Source organism: Nyctereutes procyonoides, unplaced genomic scaffold, assembly GCF_905146905.1.
Source record: "Nyctereutes procyonoides isolate TBG_1078 unplaced genomic scaffold, NYPRO_anot_genome, whole genome shotgun sequence".
NCBI classification, from domain to species: Eukaryota; Metazoa; Chordata; class Mammalia; order Carnivora; family Canidae; genus Nyctereutes; species Nyctereutes procyonoides.
Genome location: NW_026575052.1, coordinates 66544709 through 66568732, shown reverse-complemented (window position 1 = coordinate 66568732; position 24024 = coordinate 66544709). Strand labels below are relative to the sequence as shown.

The following is a 24024-nucleotide window of genomic DNA, read 5'->3' as shown; positions in this document are numbered from 1 at the left end:
GGTGTACTCATGCTAGACTAGTGCAAGGCTGTAGAATGCCTAAGGAGAAGGACTTGTGGATGTGGTGTAAGTTCCAGATGGAAGGATGAGTTAGGTCACTACCAGTAGAGCTCTGTGGGCATCTGGAGTAAATTTTAGAAAGAGACTCCCCCAGGAGTAGGCCTACATAGAAAGACCTCAGCCATGGTAAGCTAAAGTTTCCTATTTGTGCAGGAAGGAAGACTTATGGCCCTGAGGTTTCTCATAGAGAAAGTATGGTGAGTGGAACAGGTCAGATAATAACTTGGGAAACCACTCTAAGCTCAGAAACTTGTACACATTCTCTATCACCTAGCTCTTCAAGTCAAAGTTTCCTTCCTTGTCTTTCAAGACTTCCCATGATCTGCCATTAACTTCCCAACAAAAAATAACACTTCTTCTTGACACTATCCCCAGTGAGCTCATACTATAAGTCAAGTTCTGCATTCATCCATTCATATAAACTGTTGTTAAATATGTGAACTATACTCTGTTCCTGGGACGGAAAGATACATAAGGCACACTCTGACTTTGTAGCACTTAAAGGCCATGGAAGTTGCCTCAGCACAAGATGAGGTAACTGCAATGAGAGCAAGTTTTTCTAGAAGTCACACCCTCAGTTTTGAAACTCCTTATAAAAGTGACACAGTTCTAGTTGAAGTCAATACATCACACCAATGGCTGAAGCTGAGTTGCATCAACAGGACATCAGGGTATCAATGAGATCATCTGAAAATTAACAAGCCAGTCATCATCCCAAGGAAATATCCAAAAGGGTAAAAGGTCCAGAAATCACAGGACAAGAATACCTGATGAAACCTGCGCACCACAGAAGACTTAGGAGACTGCCATGGGGTGTGCATGAGATGGCAGGGTGATGTCGCTACTTTCAAATATTTGAAAAACTTTAATATACACACTTTCCTCTAAGTCACCCCTGGAGACACAATTTTGGGAATCATCATATAAGTGGCATTTTATATTATGAGACAATTAGAGTGCTTGTAAAGCAATAAAAGGGGGGAAATTGGAGGACACCCAGGTGGCTCAGTCAGTTAAGCATCCAATTCTTGACCTCAGCTCAGGTCTGATCTCAGGGTCGTGAGTTCAAGCCCCATGGGCTCCATGTTAGACATGTTAGACATGGAGCCTACTTAAAAAGAAAGGGGGTCCTAGGGGGTTCTAGAAAATTGGGAGTGGGGGTAATTGGGCAGAGTTCCTGGACATGGCCAAATTCACTAGCATATAAAGGGAGGACAGAGGACATGAAGTCTACAGAAAAGATGGGGAGGAATTTTCATGATGGCAGATTTTATTTTCATATATGGAAATAAGGAAGACTATTTTCATAATTAAAGACACAAAAACTAGGGTATCAGAGCCCCAGCATTGGTTAATAAAATGTTCTTCATGCTTCCTTGAACAAAACAACCAGGACAAATGATCTGATCTTGGTTTTGAATATATGAAAATTTGGGGAGCCATGTCCCATGTATGATGATGGCCCTGGAAGTTAGTGCCTAACTCGGGTGAGGAAAACAGTCATGGAGAACAAAGAGGTAATGCAAGAGAGATGAAAGAGGAAGATTTAATGGAATCTGGTGACTTACTGCTCAAAGTGGGAGAGAAAAGCAAAAGTAAATATACTCCTGATTTACTGGATATCGTGGGGGAAGAAAGAAAAAGCCTATAGTCAAGTATCACAAAATTATTGCCAGTGAATAGAAGATGGACAGATACATTGAAAGAAACAAGAGTGCTCGCGGAAGAAGTAACTGTGAAGCACCAGCGTTTAGTTCATGGTAACTTACTAATGACTTTCCCAGTCCTGAAAAGAGCAAGCTCTACTTCCTTCAGTTTATTCAGCCTGTCCAGCAGTGCCCAAGTATTATTATCACGGTGCATGTAACCTGCATGTGCTGCTGTGGAATAGTAAGGTGCTTGGGAGACAAGGCTCTGGGGACAGAGCACCCTGTGGTCAGTGTTGGCTCCACAGCTCACTCACTGGCTGCATGGTCTTGGAACTTCTGTGCCCCAGTGTCCTCATTTGTCAGATGGGTGCTCTAAGTGTTCTCACATATAAAGGTTAGAGAATAAGCTAAAACAATATAGGCAATGTATTTATAACTATGCTTGGTACATAGTGCTACTATTGAACAGCTTTTGATAAGTACTTCTTTTATTTTACTACAACTACAATTACTACCACAAATCAACAGCAAATCCTGTCTAATAGGTTAAGCACTGGGATACCTGGGTGGTATCTGCCTTTGGCTCAGGTCATGATCCCAGAGTCCTAGGATCAAGCCCCACATTGGGCTCCCTGCTCAGCAGAAAGTGTGCTTTTCCCTCTGCCTGCTGCTCCCCCTGATTGTGCTCTCTTCCTCTTTCTCACTCCCTGATAAAAAAATAAAATCTTAAAAAAAATAGGTTAAGGACTTAAGCAAGGCAAAATGTAGTCCCAAATGTTGATGTATTTCAAATGTGGCACTGCCCGGAATTCCTGACATGTCATAATCTAAGGTAATTGTACTCTGAAAGATTTGAGAGAATTCCTGAAATGCATCCCTGGGTCCCAAGGCTTTCTGGGAATCCCTACACGTCCTCCATTATTATCCTGTCCCCAGGTACCCTCTTCATTGAGATCGATCACTCCAGTTGCAGACTAGCCCTGTAGCTCAATGGTTTCACACATTCACTGATATTCCCAGGCTCTCTTATTTACTGGGATATACAATGTGGTGTGTATATAAATAGCTTTTCCTCATTCCTCAAATCATCTCCCTAGTCTATTATGAATTATGACAGGCATCCCTAAAAAGGAACAATCATTCTAAAGAGAATGAAGTGTTTCACAAGAGTAAAGGAAAGAGTACTGGATTAAAGTTCAGATTCTACTGCTGATTTAGTGTACATGTCTTAAGCTCTTTGGCATTGTTCCCTCCTTACAAAATAGGAATTATATCCATTTGGTCAATTTCACAACACTGGCATTCAGGTTAAGTGAGAAAAAAAAAACACAAAAAGCACTATATGAATGTCAAATACTTTGCAAGATACTCATGGTATTATTATATTGGTCTTCATTTTTTCAAAGGATAAAGAGACCTACCAGATTTTCCAAATTCAAGGAGTATCATTTATGGCATTTATAATTGTATTCATCATTTTTTGATCATTACCTCTACCACTTCTCAGAGTCATTCAGAAAATTTAAAAAGATCATGGGTTTTTTTTGGGGGGGGTTTTTTTTTTTTTTTTGGTTTTTAATTGGGGGGGATGGGGTGAGGAGAAGCAGAGGAGAGAGAATCTTAAGTAGTCTCCACGCTCAGCATGGAGTTCAAAACAAGATTCAGTCCCACAACCCTGAGATCATGATCTGAGCTGAAATCAAGAGTTAGACACTTAACCTACTAATTCACCTAGGTGCTCCTAAACAAGATCATATTTTAAATGGAAATACTAAACTCAGCCTGAGGTAATAACAATAATATTCATTGAATCCATACTATGTGCCAGGCATTATGCTTGGAACTCATTATCTTATTCCATTTCTTAAAACAACACTCAAGTGAAAAAGCTAGGTTGTCCCTGTAATGCTCACGAGAAAATTAAAATTCAAAGAATTTAAATAACTCACAGAAGTCCTCACAGTCACTTGTCAAAGCTGGGATTTCAACTCAGGTCTGTACCTCTCAGCTGTACGGCCAGGGCAAACTCTTTACTAGTTGGATGACTCATTCTTTCCTGAATACCAAATTCATGAGGCTAATAATGCCATCATGAACCTACAGGGAGGTCCTCAAATAGGCTCATCAACAATCTATCTGTGAATGCTAAGGATCTATAAAATTTTGCATAAACAACTATTTAAGCATTCTTCAGAAATCATTATTTCAATTCCTACTTTTTATAATACCAATTATTTTTGCATCATCTTTATCTAGCAATTAAGATCAACACTCTACATTACCACATATATTAAAATATCCATAAATATAATGTTGAGAATCATATAGTATACAATTTGATGTACAATCAAATATACATCATTGGAGAGAATATATCTTAATGACACCAAAAGATTTGCACTGATCTTAAAATACACTTGGCACTCAAAGATAGGAAAAAAAAATAAAGGAAAAGTTATACAAGATAAAGGAAATGGCATAGATTCAGACCAATCTGGGTTTACAAATCCCAGCTCCACCGCTTATGAACTTTATTACCTGACAAAGTTGATCACTTATTTGAGATTCCATTTCTTTATCTATAAAATGAGAACACTAGCATACACCTCATCAGACTGTCATAAAGCTTAAATTTAATAGTATAGAATGTGTAAAGCTCCTAGAATAGTGCTAGGTAACTCTTCTCTTCTATGCCAGTAAGAGATAGCAATATGACAGTGCTCATGAATGAGGCCATGAGGAAATAGTTTCACAGTTGTGCTGAAATTATAGATAACCTGTGTCTATTTAGAACACCTAGGTCAGCCACACCTACAAAAGAAAATGAAAGGCCAGAAGAGTATTTCCCCAAAGAATTCACTGGAAGTTATAACTGCAAAAGCCCAAGACTCATTAGCAGAAGGGAGCACAGGATCCAAATTTGTAAAACAAAATGTGTACTGGAGAGTACAGAAATGAAAGACTATTCTCTTCTTTGCCCTCAACTAAACCCAGCAGATTGGGATCTTGTCATTCAAAGACAGTTTAGGAGAGTGGTTAGAAGTACCAATTATGGAGTCAAATGGATGGAGGTCCAAAGTTTGGTCCTTTCATTCACTAGTTAAATGACCAGGGAAGTTGCAAAGCCTCTCGAATCATGTTTCCTCTTGGGAATAATAATGAAAAAGTCAGGAAAATACCTAATTCACAAAGTGGTATAAAAGGAAATGAAATTCACATGTAAATCTCTTAGCATATACGTGATCAGTAAAGAAGCAGTTATAACTTAAGATGATGATAATAACTGATATGGAAGGTTTGTTGCCTGACTGATATTCAGAAACTAGAGTCCTAGGGATTTGAGTCAATGTGAAAAAATTAAATAAAATCAAGAAGTGCCTTCCTGGGTGGGAGTAAACCAATGGTTCCTACAGTCATTTGGATATTCCACCCTTCCCTCAAAACTCCCAGTCAAGCAAGGAGTCCTGGACAGTCAAAGCAACTCCTGGTGGTGTGAGGAGTGAAGGGCCTAGCTCAGCTCTAAACCTGCTCCTTAGGTAATCATGAGACTTTGGGGCAAGGTTTGGAAAATCCCTAAACTCCACCAATAAACACAGTGTCAACCAAATGGTTTATTCCCGAAACCCTTCTAGATCTTTGCCCTCAAGGAACTGAAAGTCTCCCAGCAAGATTTGTGGAGCTATATCTAGAATTGGCACCAGAGAATGCTCATGAATTCCACATTTCAGTTCTCCTCTTCTTTACCCTCCTGATACAACTAGACCACTTTCTCTATAATTTTCACATTCCTGCCCTTGTTACAATTCCCAGCTGCTTGCTTTTCAAATGTGTTGATGTTGTTTGACTTTAAAATAAAAGATTCGTATGAAAGAAGGTTTAACTTAGCAAAGAAAACTAAAAAATCTCAGATGAGTAAAAATATGATCTGCAGATCTAAAAGTTAAAATAAATTAGTATCAGACATTATTTGTACTCAGTCAATACAGGTGATACAGTCATCAAATTACTGCTGAATTAACATTATATCTTAATTTATTTAAATTATTTCTGAATTATTATTGAAGTAACCCCCCCCCACCACATACGAGGGAAAAAGAACTTACTAACATAGTAAAGTATCATTTTTTAAAATCTAAGTAAAGAAACCAGGTGCTTAAAAATCTCAGTTGGTTAAGGGTCAAAGGATGCTTTAGACCTGCAAAACAATGCAAACATCTTAAAACAGACATTACTTTGTTTCACAAAAAAGTAAAATTCTATGTTATAAATTTACAGTTCTGATTTCTATAAATTCACTGTGATAACTTTATGCAGTTCAGTGAACAGAGGAATTAGGTCCAACATCTAGTACTCAGAATATCATAGACTCATGCTAACTATAAGCTTATGAACATGTGTAACTTTTTGCTACAAGTCAGAATAATGCCCCTATTAAAAAAAAAAAAAGGAAGACACCAAAATAACACATTTAAAGAAATGGTGATAATGACTTCTCACTAATCATAATGCATATACCTTATGTACATTCGTGCTACGCTAATATCCTTACACATAATACCTGAGAAAGTATCTTTGAAAGCATCACCGAGATTCCCTGCTTTAGAACCCTTCTACTTACCATCCTTTAATTTTTTTGTAAAGGCGATACTTCTTGTATAAGAGAACTTTTATGGGAACCCAAATCAGTAGAGTCACTGAAGCCACATAGGCAATGGAACAGGAAACAATCAGCCAATAATGTGTTTTTCCGGGGGTACCTGTTAGGCTTTGATAGGCAAACTGTTCCATAATCACAAGCGTGGGTGTGGAGAAAGCCACAAACTCAAGCAGCTCAAAAACCAGGAGCTTGATTATTCTTCCAGAAACCATCCTGAGGAAGTTCAAGCTGCTGAGGATCCAACACTCCCCCTTTGACTGTGAGCAGCATATGGACACTGATAGTGAACTAGGATCAAGTTCCTTGTACTGAAATCACTAACCAGTGACTTTTTATTCTTTTATTGACCCTCATATGGTTCAATGATCTTCCAACTTAACAAGCGAGGTCTCTTAAAGAAACAGAACAGTTGTGGAAATGATCATTTAATGTGTTTGCATGTTCATTATTCAAAGTCAAATGAACTTCTGAATATGCCTTGCAGCACTGGCAAAAAGCTGGTCTTTCTGTGTAGCTTGGACTGCTAATTTGAGCACATACAGAAACATATGTAATATTCAACACTTGTTAAGTAGAACCACTGGAATCATATAATTTTAGAGTTAAAGGAGAAGAGGGGCACCTGGGTGGTTCTGTGGTCGAGCATCTGCCTTTGGCTCAGGTCTTGATGCCAGGGGCCGTGCGATCAAGCCCCACATGGGGCTCCCTGTGGGGAGCCTGCTTCTCCCTCTGCCTATGTCTCTGCCTCTGTGTGTGTCTCATGAATAAGTAAAATCTTAAAAAAAAAAAAAAGGAGAGAAGAGCTGTAATTCAATCCCCAATTTTTATATCTAAGCAAATTCAGGCAAAAAGACATACCCAAAACCTGGATCTTTATCAAGGAAGACTACCCCTCACTTTTCTTCAAAGCACTTGAAAAGGGTGTTTGGATTCACATGCCAATCTCCTAACCAGATTTTTCCCTGGTACTTGAACTATCTGTTCTTACACATTAATTGTTATATAACATAGATTAACATTTTTATTTTGATGGTGAGGAAACCAACATATGTTAGAAACCTGTTATCATGATTGACACATTAAGAGCTGTCTATATCTAGTCCAAAAGCATATCAAATATTTAAAACACAACAAACGTCTCCATGAATATCCTTCCTCAAAAACTACCTTTGAGCACCTGCAACAAGCACTTGGCTTTTGCTAGGTCCTGGGGTGTGAAGGTGAATGGACAGAAGATATCTGCCCTAAAAATACTCAAAGTTCAAAGGAGAAAACAAACCTGTGAACAACAAAAATCACTGAGGTCAGAAGTACAAATCTAAGTGCTATGGTAACCCAGACAACTTCCTCTATGTGCTGTGGGAAGGGGAGGGAAAGATAAGGATGAGGAGGACAGATGGCAGGTTCTGGGGTGTCAGTGACATTCCAGACACAAAGAAGCCAGGAGGCTGGATGGTAATGAGAATCTGGTGTTGTTGATTGGCAGAAAGTAGGGACAGGTGATGTTATAAGAATTGGCTGGGGTCAGAATATAAACGTTTCATGAAGGATTTGGGTGAGTGTATGTGTGTGTGTGAGTGTGTGAGACAAACAGTGAAAAAGCAACGTATTCTGAACAGAAGAGCCACTTACTTGATCTTTTGGAAAGGGGAGTGAGTGCTGGTGTGGAGGAAGGAGTAACGTCAACCTGGAAGTGGGGAAGCCAGGTAAGGGAGCTACAGAGCTACCTGGACAGGAGGGAGAGCCTTGGCTACAACCAAAAAAGAGGAATGAGGGGAGCACCGCATCAACAGATACGGATTCTGACTCTTCCATATGCTTGCTTCTTTAGATGGCTTTTCCTGTGCCTGCTGACAGCCTGAGGCACACCAGTATCTCCCTGGGTTCCTCTCTCCCCAGGCAGGCCCTTTGTACAAGGGGTTCTGTGTGCCTGGCTCCCGGTGCACCTGGGACTCTGGTAGTGGCTCGAGGATTAATGCCTCCTGCCTTCCTATGCAACAGAATTAGTCCATTTGTTTCTCGAGCTATCTATTTTACTTGAACCAGAATCTCCACTCTGCTGGTGTTTAGCAGAAGTCCTCTCAAATGAAAGAAGAGACCTGGAAGACAGGTAACAAGAATGTGAAAGGACAGGGTAGAAAAACCATCTGAGCAGCAGTTCTATCACCAACTGCTTCTAATACCATATAATTGTCATTGATTCTCTATATCACATCATCCCTGACAAAATTTTCTATTTAAGAGAAGCTAGGTACAAATTATACTCTAACCTCCTAGCCCTCTGTCTTGAGTCATCAGTGCTATGTTGTGTTATAATTTCTTCTACAAATTTTATGAATTAATAGGAATTGTGACCTGGGCAGTTGAAGATAGTTGTTGAATAAAATTGCCTGGCTCCAAGCAAAAGGACTCTGGCCTGGGTCTTTAATTCCATTTTAAGTACTCAATTTTTATTTCCAAATATGGGAATTTTATTTTTTAAAGATTTTTATTTATTCATGAGACACACATGAGAGAGAGAGAGAGAGAGAGAGAGAGAGAGAGAGAGAGAGAGAGAGGCAGAGACACAAGCAGAGGGAGAAGCAGGCTCCATGCAGGGAGCCCGATGTGGGACTCAAACCCAGGACTGCAGGATCAGGCCCTGGGCTGAAGGCGGTGCTAAACTGCTGAGCCACCCAGGCTGCCCCTAATATGGGAATTTTAAAACGGCACTCGCTTTATATTTCTCAGATATAATTTGCCAGCAGTTCCTAATATGTCTTCACCTTTACCTTCAAAGACAACATTCGTGTGATGTGACCCACAGTTCTTACAGCACAGAATGCTCTGAAAATTAGCTGTGCTTTCTCTAAATAGGAGGGAGGTTGTGATTCTCACCCTCTATCCACAACAAGCCCGCCTCCGTGTAAAGAGTGCCTATGTTAACATTGTTTATTGAACACTTTGTATGAGCAGATCATGATAGAGATACAGTATTGATTTACATTCTGGTTAGGGAGATGTCACAGATGCACAGGTAAGACCTGAGAACACTGAGGGAATGAGCTGGGCATGTCAGGGCTGTGAAGGGCTCTCCTAAGCACAGTCCTCCACACCCCCCTCTAGCCACATCTGGATGAATAGGCCCTGGGCCACAGAATATCCCTCCATAAACTGGGCCACTTGCCCAAGCTTAGAACCTTGAACTGAGAAGCACAAGGAGAATTTGGTAAGTGGAACAAAAGGAAGCCATGATTTGGAGTCAGGATTAAAGCAACCCAGGAACTACCCTGGTTATGTTGAGACTTTCAGTACTTATTTGCTGAATGAATGGATGAACAAATGGAAGCCAAGTGGTGAGGGAACAGAAAAGTCAGTAAAGAAGCCAACCCAGAGAGTGAGAAGACTGGAAGGGATGAACAGGGAGACATAAGCACACAAAGAGACACCAGTCCCTCGGTTCTTGAACATTCCAGTTCATGTGTATTCTTACAAATGGGCTCTTTGTTCTTGGCAACCAAAAGGGCTTGAGTACAAGAAAGGAATATGTTTATGAGCAGAAGTCAAACATTATACCAAAAGAATATGTAAAGACTACATGATTCAGAAGAAAGTATCGAGAAAAATCGAAGTAGAGTTGATCAGAGAGGGCTTCCCAAAGGAGTTAAGTTTTGGCCAAATTGATTTTTCTTTTTACTCAGAGCAATATCCATATATTACTACAGCAACCTTCTCTGTGTCATATAATGACATTTTCTTTGGAAATTAGTACTAAGAATGTTCATGATGTAGAGAGTTGAGAGAGGGGTAGGAAAGAAGCAAGTTGCAGAAGCTACATAAAACAATGTGAATGGCACAATCTCATTTTTGTTTTAAAATATCAGAGTTGTAGATTGAAGCATAAATTAAAAATCAGGAATACATTCATCAACTGTTAATAGTGCTGCTCCTGGGGAATAGGTTGAAGGAGTTTTCACTTTTGATTAATATTTGCAAAGCTGTAATATTTCACCAGTATAAAAATTAGGAAATAATTTTTGATTAATAAAAATCAATTAAGCAAAGCAATTCTGGCTTAATAAAAATGTTATGTTCTATTTTTTAAATCTTTCCTCCATCAGTTTGTTTTCCCTCACTTCTGAGTGAAAGCAACATAAATAAATCTCACTTCTACTTATCCCTTAAATGGCAGCACTAAAGAGCAATGAAATAACCAAGAGGCAAGCAGAAAATGAGGAGAAACTTGAATAACTGTTTGCCGAATGGGCTATGAGGGCAGAATTTTATTACCTTCTGATCTCACAAGAGAATGGGAAAAGCATAGCCTTTATCCTTCAGGCTCCACTCTAAGAGTTTCTTCCTCTCTCAAACCCTTCCTTGCTCTCCTTTAGAGGAGGAGAAAAACAGAAATAAGCATTTCCTCCTTTGAGTCAAAATACCTTCTGAATCCTCCTGGATTTGTCCACACTTACACCATAGCACTTGCCTCCCTGTATTGTTTGTGCACTGGGTCCTCTACAAAACTGGAAGCGCCCTGGAGGCAAAGACTGCTTGTATCATCATATCTCAGCACAGTATCTATCAAAAAATAGGAATTTGTGGAAGGAATGGATGGAGATGAAGGGTAAGAGAAGTGGTAGACAGTTGGGGGAATGTGCTAAGCTTTGATAATAGCTAACTCATCTTTTATTCCAAGGGAATCCTGGCTGTCACACTAATCTTTCAGAAGGAAAAATCATGTATTACCTACCCCAAAACAATCTGTTCACTCAGCCTATGAGCTTCATTTTCCTTGTATGGTCCCAAATACAGCCTCCAGGTCTCCATCTGCACCCATGGTTCCATAGCTTTCTAGAGAAGAGAGGAAACAAAGCCTCTGGGGATTGCAGTTTCTTCATCTCAAGATGCAGGTTAGGAAAAGACCTCTTTCCAAGCATTCACAAAGACTCAAGTTCCAGTGTTAAAAAATAATCTTTCCCAACATTTTTTAGTCCATATGCTCTCAAAAGTGCATATTCCATCATGGATTTGAACATTAACAAAGGAGGCTGGAGAAAACTGGCTGTTTCTTTGTCTGGACCAAGGCACAACCTTCAATTATTTCAGAGTCCTCAGCCCTTCTAAAGTGTCCATTTGTCTAAAATGTCCATAACAGTTTGGGAGGCAGGGTAGATTCCTTCACCAGGGATAGAGCAACAAGTTAGCTTGGCAAAGAAAAAGAATGCCATTATGGCAGCATTTAGCTACTGGGAGGAAATAATGCTAGACCCCCAACTTGGAGAAAGAGACAAAAAAAGATGTGAGAGGGTTTGAAATCACCTACCCTTCAGCTGAGACCAGTTTATGCCAATCCTGATTCTTTCCCTTCTAAGTCCCCTGACGAGTCCTCCATGCAATTGCACTGCCAGTAACTGAAAGGACAAGGAAGGGGACATTTTCACACCCCCAAATTCTTTACTTGGATTCATCCAAGACTGATTCAAAGAACTCTGCCCCTTACTCTGCTCTTTAATGCTGGGTTTAACAACTTCCTGGTAGGAAACAGATCTGGTTTTCTGGAGCTGGGTCTGTGGTGGAAAGACTGAGTCTTGTGGTTAGAACTCACTTCCATGTAGGAATGTTGATGCAGTGTTTTTTATTTTAGTAAGCAGAAGATATCACGCTGTCCAGGGTAACACCTGTTCTCCACACTTCCAACTGTCATTTCCTTCCTGCCCACAGGAAGTCAAAAATTGAAAGTCTCCTAAATTGTTAGTAAGATCATTTGTAATCTCAAGGCTTATTCATTGTTTTCAGTGTAGGGTCTGTGAAACAAAATGTACAGACAGCCAGGAATGCTCTGGCATATCTGTGGCTTGTTTCCTGTGATCGTATGGGGTTGATGTGCAGAAAGGCCGGCGCTGCTGGCAGTAAAACAGCTCTACAGATCAAGCTGGATCTACGGAGATTCTTGGGAAGAGGTGAAAGCATGTTCCTGGGCCTAATTTATTATTTATAATTTCCAAAAAATATTTCCAAAATACAGTACTGATCCTCATAAACAAGTGTCAGCAAACAAACCAGAATTCAGGAAGATTATGTTACCATCTGAGTATGCCCCTTTTAACTTTTACCAATGCTATGCGATCATAGTCCAGATAACATTCAATTTGTATTATAGGAAAAAAAGTATAGTTTCATCTTCCTGGCTACTAAATAAACAACTTTGTAAGAGAGCAAAGACAATACCATATTCACTTCTGCAACCCTTTAGTATCTGGTATTTATTTAGTGCTCTATTCTTGAAATAAACAAAATTGGGAGAACGTCCTTACTTTTTAAAACAATCATGCTCCCCTGCAATATTTTTTTCTATTAAAATTGTCCAGATCTCCAGCAGCCCGGGTGGCTCAGTAGTTTAGCGCCACCTTCAGCCCAGGGCGTGATCCTGGAGACCCGGGATCGAGTCCCACGTAGGGCTCCCTGAATGGAGCCTGCTTCTCCCTCTGCCTGTGTCTCTGCCTCTCCCTCTCCCTCTCTCACGAATAAATAAAATCTTTTAAAAAAATTGTCCAGATCTCAAAATTTTGAAGAAGTGAAGGATGGATGGAAGGAAGGAAGGAAGGAAGGAAGGAAGGAAGGAAGGAAGGGAGATGATTTAAGATTTCCCATTACACAAATTGTGTGTAGTGGCATATAAGTGGGAGCTAGTAAGTAAAAATAGACTATGAAAGAAAAGAGGAAGTCACTTCATTCTGTACAACGTAGTCTCAGATTTTATATTTTAAGAGACTACAACAACCTGGGCTAGCCTTTCAATATTCCAAAATAACAAATTTCAGCCAAGAAATAATCCTATTTAAATGTAGATGCAGCCCTAATTAATTACTGTATATTCATCCCAAAGTTCACAAAATGATTTAACCTATATTTCCTAAATCTTTGCGGCTAAGGACTTGATAAGTTTGCGGCTCTTCAATTTTTTTTTATTTAAGATAAAATAACTAGACATCACCATATTTTTGCAAAGTACACAGAAATGACAACTATTCAGTTATTTTGCTTAATGTAGATAAAGGATAAAATTTCCAAATGGTTTGCTTAAATGTAGTGCTCCCTAACTCCACTGGGTGGTGGAAGTTTTGTTTTGTTTCAACCATAGATTTTAAATCAGTATTTTTAAAGATATTACAGATTTGGAGTCTTCTAACCTAAATTACTGCTTTTAAAACCTAGACTATAAAGGCATACAAGTTATATGTCTTCCTGTACAATGCATATTGGTCCCATTTAGTTCCAAAAACATTTCATGAGTAAGTTGACTTATCTCTTCTCTGTCCAAAGCCCCCCAGTGGCTTCACATCTCATTTAGAGTAAAAGCCCAAGGCTTTACCAAAATTTTTGAGGCTTCCCACAATCCCCCAACCACCTTTGTAACTTAATTTCCCATTACTCTTCCTCTCTTTCTTCAATGTCTTCCAAACACACCAGATATGCAGGCTTTATCCTTTATGAAGCTTTTGTCCTTCCTATTCTCCGCTCCCACACCAAAACATAGAGAGTCAACTACTTCACTTTCCTTAGGTCTTAACATAAATTACACTTTCACTGTGAGATTGCTTATGCAAAATTTTGACATACCCACCTCATCAATTTCCTATTCTTCTCCCTCTTTTATTTTTCCTATTACTTAACAATAACATAATATTTATTTGACTTATTATATAAATTATCTGCTCTCTCAACTGAAACTTAGGTTTCTTTAGAGCAGAAACTCTTAACAATTTTGGACTCTGTTATATACTCAAACCTAGACTAGTGCTTGGCATATGGTAAGATCTCAATAAGTATTTGCTGAGAGGCAGAATGAATTCACAAATGAACTGAATGGACTCTCTATGCTAGCTTTCGTGCTTAAGCTGGGGTAAAAAGATGACCAAGACACACTCTCTGCCTTTACAGGCTTACAGTCTACTTGAATGGACAGACATTTCCACAAGTGATTTCAACAGAAGAGCAAGGAGACATGTATAACCAAGTCATATGGAAACAAAGAGGACAGCAACATGGAGGTTCAGGTAAAGATTCCTGATAGAATAAAGAAGTACATTTTCTGTGCTCAAGAAAGTAGTCTAGCTACAGAAATACAATACTCAAATATGAAGATCAAAGGAGATTTTAAAATATCTTGAGACAAATGAAGACAAAAGCACAACATACCAAAGCTTAAGGGATATAGCAAAAAAAGTACTAAGAGTTATAGTTATAGTGATAAGAAAGATCTTAAACATGCATCCTAAATTTATACATGCCACTAGCAAAAGAACAACAAACTAAACCCAAAGTTAGAAGGATGGAAATAATAAACGTCAGAGAATAGATGAAATAAAGAATAGAAAAATACAAAAATAAAGCTAAGAGTTGGTATTTAAAAGACAAAGTCAACAAAACCTTAGCTAGACTACGTATGAAAAAAAGAGAGAAGATTCAAATAAATAAAATCCAAAAAGAGGGATGAGACATTACCATTGATGCCACAGAAATAAAAATATCATAAGAAACTATCATAAACAATTATATGATGAAAAGTTGGACAACTGAGAAAAAATGGATAAATTTTTAAAAATATAAAACCTAAGAATGAATCAAGATAAAACAAAAAGGGGCACATGGGAGACTCAGTTGGTTAGGTGTCCAACTCCTGACTTCGGCTCAGGTCATGATTTCAGGGTCATTAGATCAAGCCCTGCATCACACTCTGCACTGGGCAGGAAAACTGCCTAAGATTCTCTCTCTCTCTCTGACCCTTCCCTTATTCACATGCATGTGCACATTCTCTCTCTTTCTCAAAAAAAGGATGAAACAGAAAGACTAAACAGATCAATAACAAATACAGAGATTGATCAATAATCAAGAACTTCCAGAAAAAAAAAAAAAAGCCCTGGACCTGGGTTTCATAGGTGAATTCTATCAAACATTTAAAAATAATTAATAGTAAACTTAAGTTCTTCCAAAAAATACACAGAACACTTCCAAACTCATTTCATAGGCCAGCAATCACCCTCATAATGCCACCAGACAAAACACCACAAGAAAACTATAGGCAAATATACTTGATGAACATGAGTGTAAAAATCCTCAACAAATTATTAGCAGAATTAACAGCACATTAAAAGGATTCACACACCATAACCAAGTGAGGTTTATCCCTGGAATGCAAAGATGGACTAACATACACAGATCAAACAATGTGACATATCACATTAATAGAAATGAAAGACAAAAAACAATTACATGATCATTTATATAAGTACAAAAAATTATTTGATAAAATTCAGTACTTTTCATGATACTCTCAAAAAAAATAAAAGGGGTATAGAAGGAACTTGCCTGAATTCAATAAAACCCATATATGAAAAGCCCAAAGCTCACATCACACTTAATGGTAAAAAGCCAAAATCTTTTCCCCTAAAATCTGGAACATGACAACACCTGTTAGGATGGCTATTATTCCACACACAGCCCAAAAATAATGCAGCTGATAATGATGGATATGAAGAAATTGGAAACTTTGTATAGTTAGTGGGGATGCAAAATGGTGTAGCCACCATAGAAAATATTATGGAGGTTCTTCAGAATATTAAAAATAGAGCCACCATGTGAATAGGCAATCCTACTTCTGATATACATCCGAATGAATTACTTACAACAGCATTACTCACAACAGCTAAGTTGTGAAAATAACCCAGGTGTTCTTAACAGACAAATGGATATAGATACACACACACACACACACACACACACACACGTATACATACAATGCAATATTATTTGGTGTTAAAAAAAAAAAGGAAATCCTACTATTTGCAGCACATGGGTGGACCTGGAATTTTATACTAAGTGAAATAAGTCAATTGCAGAAGGACAAAAATATTGAATGATTCCTCTTACATGAAAGCATCAAAAAAATCAAATATAGAGGAGAGTTCAGAGGAAAATGGCAGAGGAGAAGGATCCTGAGCTCACTTTATTTCATGGACACACAAATATAACAGCTACATCTGTACAACTAACAGTGAAAAGAACCGCAAAACTCGCAGAACAGAACTTCCACAATTAATCTTAGAGAGGCCACATGTAAAAGAGTAGGAAGGGGAAAGGCACAGTTTAGAACCACAAATGGAAGGGAACCCACAAACCAGGCGAAGGAAGAGGTTCAGACCACACACCCCCAGGCACCGGGGACCTACACTGGGAAGACAAGTCCCATAATATTTAGTTTAAGACCCAGTGAAGCTTAACCTCTTGAGCTTTTACAATCGGTGAAGTTTAATTCCAGGCATTTTAAAAACCAGTGTGTTTAGACCAGGGAGAGCAAGAGGAAACAGTCCCTGTCCTTAAAGAGCTAAAATAATAAATAACCCTGCTGAGACAGCATAGAAATAGAAGTTTGAAAAATGAAGTAGATTTATTTACTAATCTCAGAACATGCCCTATAGCGGAAGAGATCTATAGGAGATTTCTCCAAGAATAAAAGTGCCAGCTGGTGCCTTTTCTCTTTCCTACTCCAGTCCAGTCTGTCATACCTCTGCTCCTAACAAAATTAACTGACTGGCCTTATACCTAAAGGAGCTAAAAAAGAAGAACAAAGCCCAAAGCTAGCAGAAGGAAGGAAATAACAAAGATTAGAGCAGAAATAAATGAAACAGAAACTAAGAAAATCAATAAAACAGATCAATGAAACCAGGTGCTGGTTCTTCAAAAAGATAAACAAAATTGATAAACCTTTAGCCAGACTCATCAGGAAAAAGAGAGAGGACTCAAATAAATAAAATCAGAAATGAATGAGAAAGAACAACTATACCAGAGAAATACAAACAATTGTAAGAGAATATTATGAAGAATTATATGCCCACAAATTGGACAAGAAATGGATAAATTCCTAGAAACATACAATCTTCCAAAACTGAATCAGGAAGAAACAGAAAATTTGAACAAACTGATTGCTAGCAATGAAATTGAATCAGTTATCAAAAAAACTCTCAACAAACAAAAGTCCAGGACCAGATGGCTTCACCAGGCAAATTCTACAAAACATTTTAAAAAGAGGTAATACCTATTCTTCTTAAAATATCCAAAAAAAACCAGAAAAGTGGGAAAACTTCCAAAGTCCTTCTATGAGGCTAGCATTACCCTGATACCAGAACCAGTTAAAGATGTATAAAAGAACTGCAGGCCAGTATCTCTGATGAACATAGATGCAAAAGTCCTCAACAAAATAAGAGCAAACTGAATCCAACAATATACTTTAAAAAATCATTAATCATAGTCAAGTAGTATTTATTCCTGAGATGCAAGGGTAGTTCAATATTCATAAATCAATGTGATACACCACATTAATAAAACAAAAAGTCATAAGATCAACTCAATAGATGCAGAAAAAGCATTTGACAAAGTACATCTATTAATAATAAAAACTCTCAATGAAATAGATTTAGAGGGAACATACCTCAACATAATGAAGGCTGTCTATGAAAAGCTCATAGCTAATATAATCCTCAATGGTGAAAAACAGAGATTTTTCCCAAGATTAGGAATAAGACAAAGATGCCTGCTCTTATAACTTTTTATTCAACAGACTACTTAAGTCCCAGCTGCAGCAGTCAGACAATAATATGAAATAAAAGACATCCAAATTGGTAAGGAAGAAGTAAAACGGTCAGCATTTGCAGATGACATGATACTTGAATAAAGAAAATCCTAAAGACTCCACCAAAAAACTTATAAAATGAATTCAGTATATGTGCAGGGTACGAAATTAATATACAGAAATCTATTGTGTTTGTATAGACTAACAATGAAGTATCAGAAAGAGAAATTAAGAAAACAATCCTATTTACAATCATACCAAAAAAAAAAAAAACCCATAGGAATAAACTTTTTCCCCCCACAGGAACAAACTTAGCCAAGGCAATGAAAGACATGTACTCTGAAAACTATAAGATGCTGATGAAAGAAACTGAATGAAGATGACACAAATAAGTGGAAAGATATTCCATGCTTTGGGTTAAAAGAATTAATTTGTTAAAATGTCCACGCTACCCAAAGCAATCTACTGATTCATTGCCATCTCTATCAAAACACCAAAAGTAAAAAAAAAAAAAAAAAAAAAATCAAAAGTATTTTTCACAGACCTAGAATCAATAAGAAAAAAATTTGTATGGAGGCACAAAAGACTGAACAGTCAAAGCAATCCTGAGAAAGAAGAATAGTACTGGAATATCACAATCCCGGATTTCAAGATACATTACAAAGGTGTAGTAATCAAAACAAGATGGCACTGGCACAAAAGCAGACACTTAGGTCAATGGGACAGAACAGAGAACCTCACAATAAGCCTATCCTTACATGGTCCATTAATCCACAACAAAGGAGCACAAATACATGAGGGGAAAGGACAGTCTCTTCAACAAATGGTGTTGGGGAAAACTGGACACCTATATGCTAAAGAATGAAACTAGACCATCCCCTTACCAATGTTTATTGGAGGATTATTTAAAATAGCCAAAATATGGAAGCAACCCAAGTATCTATCAATAGATGAATGGATAAAAATGTGGTATATAAATACACACACACACACACACCCCCTACGTCATTACTCAGCCATAAAAAAAGATGAGATCTTGCCATTTACAGCAACATAGATAGACCTAGAGGGCACTATGCTAAATGAAATAAGTCAGAGAAAAACACCACGTAATTTCATTAACGCAGAATCTAAAAAACAAAAACAAACCAAAAAATAGACTTTTAAATGCAGAGACCAAACTAGTAGTTGCCAGAGGGGAAGTGTAGTGGGGATGGGTGAAATAGATAAAAGGGATTAAGAGGTACAAACTTCTAGTTATAAAATATTGTAAATATGTACACAGAAAAGAACAGTATAGGGAATATGATAATATTGTAACAACATTCTGTGACAAATGGTGACTACAATTGTGGTGAGCACTGAGTAATGTACAGAATCATTAAATCACTATGTTTTATGTCCTAAATTAATACAACACTGCATGTTAAACTTCAATTTAAAAACAGAAAAATGTAGTAAGTAGTCAAATTACAGAAGTTGAATGTAGAATAGTGGTTATCAGGGCATGGAGAGAGATATGGGAAGTTCATGTTCAATGGGGATGAAGTTACAGTTCTATAAGGTTAAGTTCCAGAGATCTGCTACATAACATTATGCCAATAATTTGCAATAAGGTATTTTGCACTTACAAATTTCTTAAGAGGACAGATCTCACGTTAAGTGTTCTTGCTACAGAAACAACAAAACAATACCAGGACACTCTGAGCAGTGATGGATATGTTCATTACCTTGATTGTGGTGATGGTAATATAGATGTGTATACTTGTATCCAAACTCACAAAATTGTATATATTTTGTGTAATTATTTATATGTCTGTTAGTAGCTCAATAAAACTGGGGAAAATGTTTTGTTCCAAAGCATTAAAATGTTTAGTGCTTATATCTGATTTCCCAGTTGCAATATTAGCACCACCTCTTCTTACAGTACTTAACACATTACTGAAGTTTACTTTGTGCTGTACTTTTAAATGTACATGTTTTATTTCCTTACACATTTATGACCTCCTTAAGGCAGGTACAGTACTTTGCTGCATTGCAAGGGCTCCCAGCACCACCCCCAGTTTTGATGGTTCACTAGGAGGACTCACAGGGTTTAGCATGTTGTACACAGGGCTATAATTTATTACACCAAAAGGACTCCAAACAGTATCAGCAAAAGGAAAAGGTGCTTGGGGTGGTGAAGTATAGGGGAAACCAGGTACAAGCTTCCAAGAGCCTCCTCTCAGTAGAGTAACACAGTGAGTTTCATTCCCCTAGCAACAAGTTGTGGCATGTGTGAAATGTTGCCAACTAGGGAAACTCATCAGACTTAGTGCCTGGAGCCTTTACTGGGGGCTGATCATGCCATGCCCTCTGCCTGGCATATGCCCAAATTCCAGACTCCCAAAGGAAGGCAGGTATTCAGCATAAACCACATCATTTGTGCAAGTACTTGGGTACAGTGAGACCCTCTTATCAATTCTGGGAATGGTGGGAACCCTGCCCAAATCCAAGTTCCCAAATGTAAGCCAAAGGCCAACCTTGGAAATGGAACTTTGAAAAGACAGCAGTCAGGCCTGCTATGCTTTTTTTCTGTCCACTTGCCACTACCGAATTCCATTTCCAACCTTATGCTATTGATTAAATGAGGCAATGGGAATCAAAGAAATAAGAATTTCATACATATGAAGAACTATGTTTATATCTTAAAACTGTCTGCATGTGTTTTTGTTTTTAAAAATTTTTTCATTCATGAGAGACACACAGAGAGAGAGACAGAGGCAGAGGGAGAAGCATGCTCCCTATGGGAAGCTGGATGTGGGACTCGATCACGACCTGAGCCCAAGGCAGATGTCAACCACTGAGCCACCCAGGTGCCCCTACATGTGTTTTTAAAAACTGTCTTGCCCCATAATGAGTTTTTTTCCAATACTCTGTAAACTTGGATAAACCAATTTCATATAAATATCTAGCTAATTATAATAAATATAGAAGTAAACAATATGTAATGGTTAAATCACCACCACAGAGACAATGGCCCAGATAGAATTTCTGGTTTTTAAAAAAGATTTTATTTATTTACTTGAGACAGAAAGTGAGCACATGCAAGTTAGGAAGAAGGGGAGAGGGAGAAGGAGAAGACTCCTATCAGGGAGCCCGACGTGGGGCTTGATCCACTTGCTTCACCACCGTAGTACCAGAATGACTTCTGCTATGGTATGACCTGGCCAACTCCAAATTATGCTCTAAACAAGATGGCTATCTCTAGAATAGAATAAATTAATATATATACCTTGACAGATCAATATAGTCGGAAAAAGCCAACTGCAAACTATAAAACCTACCTGGAGCATTTCCTTAATAGGTCATATTCTGTGTTTTTAAAGAGATTTTATTTATTTACTTGAGAGAGAGAGAGAGAGAGAAGAGAAAGCAAGCAAGCACAGGCAGGGGGAGGACGCAGCGAGGAGGGACAAGCAGACTCCATGCTCAGTGTGGAGCCTGATGCAGGGCTTGATTCCACGACCCTGATATCACGACCTGAGCCAAAGCCAAGAGTTGGGTGCTTAACAGACTGTGCCACACAGGTGCCCAGATTATATTCTGTATTTTGATGAACTCAAATAGGCTTTAAGAAAAGCATACTGGTTCCTTTGATTTTAATTTTTCCATGTGTTCAGGAATATAACCTGAAAATTTTGCTCATCTTTACAGGTCCTGAGTATGATGGGTATAATAAGGCAAAAGGCTCAATCAGTTAGGGTAGACCTGGATTACGGAAAACCTTGAAATCTAGCCTTGGGAATTTTAAAATGATTCTATAAGATGAGGGTTTGTTAGGTAAGTGATGTAAAATGGACTCTAAGCATCTCTGAAGCACCTGGAATTATATGTAAAGCTCCAGGTAGGAATATTTTTCTGGGAGAAAGTCCCAGGTAACTGTGACCCTAAAATGTTTGTGAAGTTTCAGGCCCAGTATGTAAGGACATTTAAGTCAAAAGGAAGCTACATATATTAGTGTTTCCAAAGTAGTGTGACCATAAGGATCACTCAGGATACTTGCTAAATTATAGATTTCCAGGATACCTCAAAATCAACTAAATCAGAACCTCCAGGCAAATGGCCTGAAAATGTGTATTTTACCAAGCACCTAGTTTGAGTGGTAGACTTCAATCTTTAAAATTCATGTCAGGCTAGACATTTTACAACTCTATGGGTTTTATGGACCTACTCCTATTGGTTAAGGCCCGTACTACTGTTTTCTGAAGCATGACAGGAAAATGGTATCTTGGTAGGTCAACAAATCATTGCTCCTATTTGTCTCATGAGATGGTGCTGCCAGAAACAAAGTGAAGTTCCTTGCGTCTAATTCTTCTCCAGAGAACTCAAATGGAACTGTTTAAAAAATCTTGGTACACATTATGATTCATTGCTTAGATCTCTAAAAGTAAATTAGAACAAGGCAATAGTTACCTTTCCCAACCCCCAGCACAGCAGGTCAGAACATTATCAGAGTTCTATAACATGCTCATCCTAGAGATTCTGCAGAGATACCTTGGTTGCTGCTCCTGATTGTTGGGCAAATCCAATATAGCCTATATGGTAACTAAATCAAAATTCTAAAAATCAATGCTTTGCAGAATGCCATGAAAAACAAGGAATCAGAAACTGACTGGATTGTCACATTATTTCCCAAATAACCTGTCTGAATTCTAGATAAAACTGCAGCTAAATGTCTAGTTTCGATTTTTCAGGATTCAATCTCAGCAGCACCACCTACTGATGATTTAAATTCAGTACTTCACATAAATTCCTAGCAATATGAATATTAAACAGTTAACTGGAATATAACTGGAACACACTTTGGCTTTTCATAAAATAGGCATGATAACTGATAGAGGAAATATTTAGTAACTTTTTCAAATGGAAATCAAATTGCATTAAATGACAAGGCATGCTCTGATCCTGCTATAGAATGAAAGTGCATCCCCCTAAAATTCATCTTAAAATCCTAACCCATAACCTGATGGCATTAGGCAGTGAGGCCTTTGAGATGTGATCAGGTTATATGAGCAGAGCCCTTGTGAATGGGATTGGTACCCTTACAAGAGAGACCCTGAAGAAGCGTAAATCCCCCTCCGCTTGCCATGTGAGCTTACAGGAAGAAGACTTAGCCCTCTATGAATCAGGAAGTGAGTCCTTACTGGACATTGAATCTTGCCAGAACCTTATTCTTGGACTTCCCAGTCTCCAAAGCTGTAAGAAATAAACTTCTGCTGTTTATAATCACCCGGTCTATGGTGTTCTACTATAGCAGCCTGAATGGACGGAGACAAATCCAGATGTGTTTCTAACATGCTGGCTATTTCCCTTTTGTCCCTCTCCCTATCATTTAGTATTCCAGCTGGGTTCAGCCAACAGGAGGATTATTGGCCAGTGAGCAGAGGACATCTATCCCTCTTGTCTGTCTTTCCTGCCTGCTGTGCCAGCCACCGCTGTCAGTCTGTCCCTCCTCCTTAAGTCCTACAGCTCTGCTCTCACTGGGCTCTGCATTACTGTATAATAGTCAGCCTTTTTGATCCAAGAGTCACAACAGCAGAGTGTGCCTCAACAATACCCCTTGTCTGTTCCCTTGGTCATCAGTAAGCAGTTCTTTCATGAGAGTTGGCTCAGTTGGACCTCCTGAGTGTCACTTTGCTTCCTGCCAGGGCCCTGACAGATATGGAGAATCGCCTTGTATACTTTAAAACAGAACTGATCATTCACATAACACTTAAGTGAATACCGTGAAAAAATATTGTCTTAGGTGCAACATGGATACAGATACAAAGATGAAAAACATTCCATTATTATCCTCAAGGAGCTCATATTAACATATATAAGTGAGATGTGAGTTGACTAAGAACTTTCAAAGAAAATGATGCAGGGTAACTTTTAATTTTTATAATTTTATTAATCTTATCTTAGGTATCAAATAGGAAAGCCTTTTGGCCAATTATGTATGCAAAGTTCCCTAAAAGTCTCACCTCATTTATTACTACCAGATCAGAACCCTAAGGTTTATTTCA

The 24024-nt window shown here is 38.3% G+C and overlaps 1 protein-coding gene across 3 annotated transcripts in view; it reads right to left on the bottom strand.

The window, feature by feature from the left end:
- TMEM236 (transmembrane protein 236) overlaps positions 1-11783 on the bottom strand; it is a 35670-nt gene extending 23887 nt beyond the window's left edge. Inside the window, exons 1-2 of one of the 3 annotated variants that reach the window (XM_055332083.1) lie at positions 11669-11783; positions 11096-11196 (exon numbers count right to left, since the gene is read on the bottom strand). In XM_055332083.1, the coding sequence (XP_055188058.1) occupies positions 11096-11190 (95 nt within the window). In that variant the 5' untranslated portion in view covers positions 11191-11196; positions 11669-11783. Of the gene's footprint in view, positions 1-6327; positions 6579-11095; positions 11251-11668 lie in introns of those variants that run through there. The other 2 variants (XM_055332084.1, XM_055332085.1) reach the window with 2 other exon arrangements.
- Positions 11784-24024: the final 12241 nt, after the last annotated feature.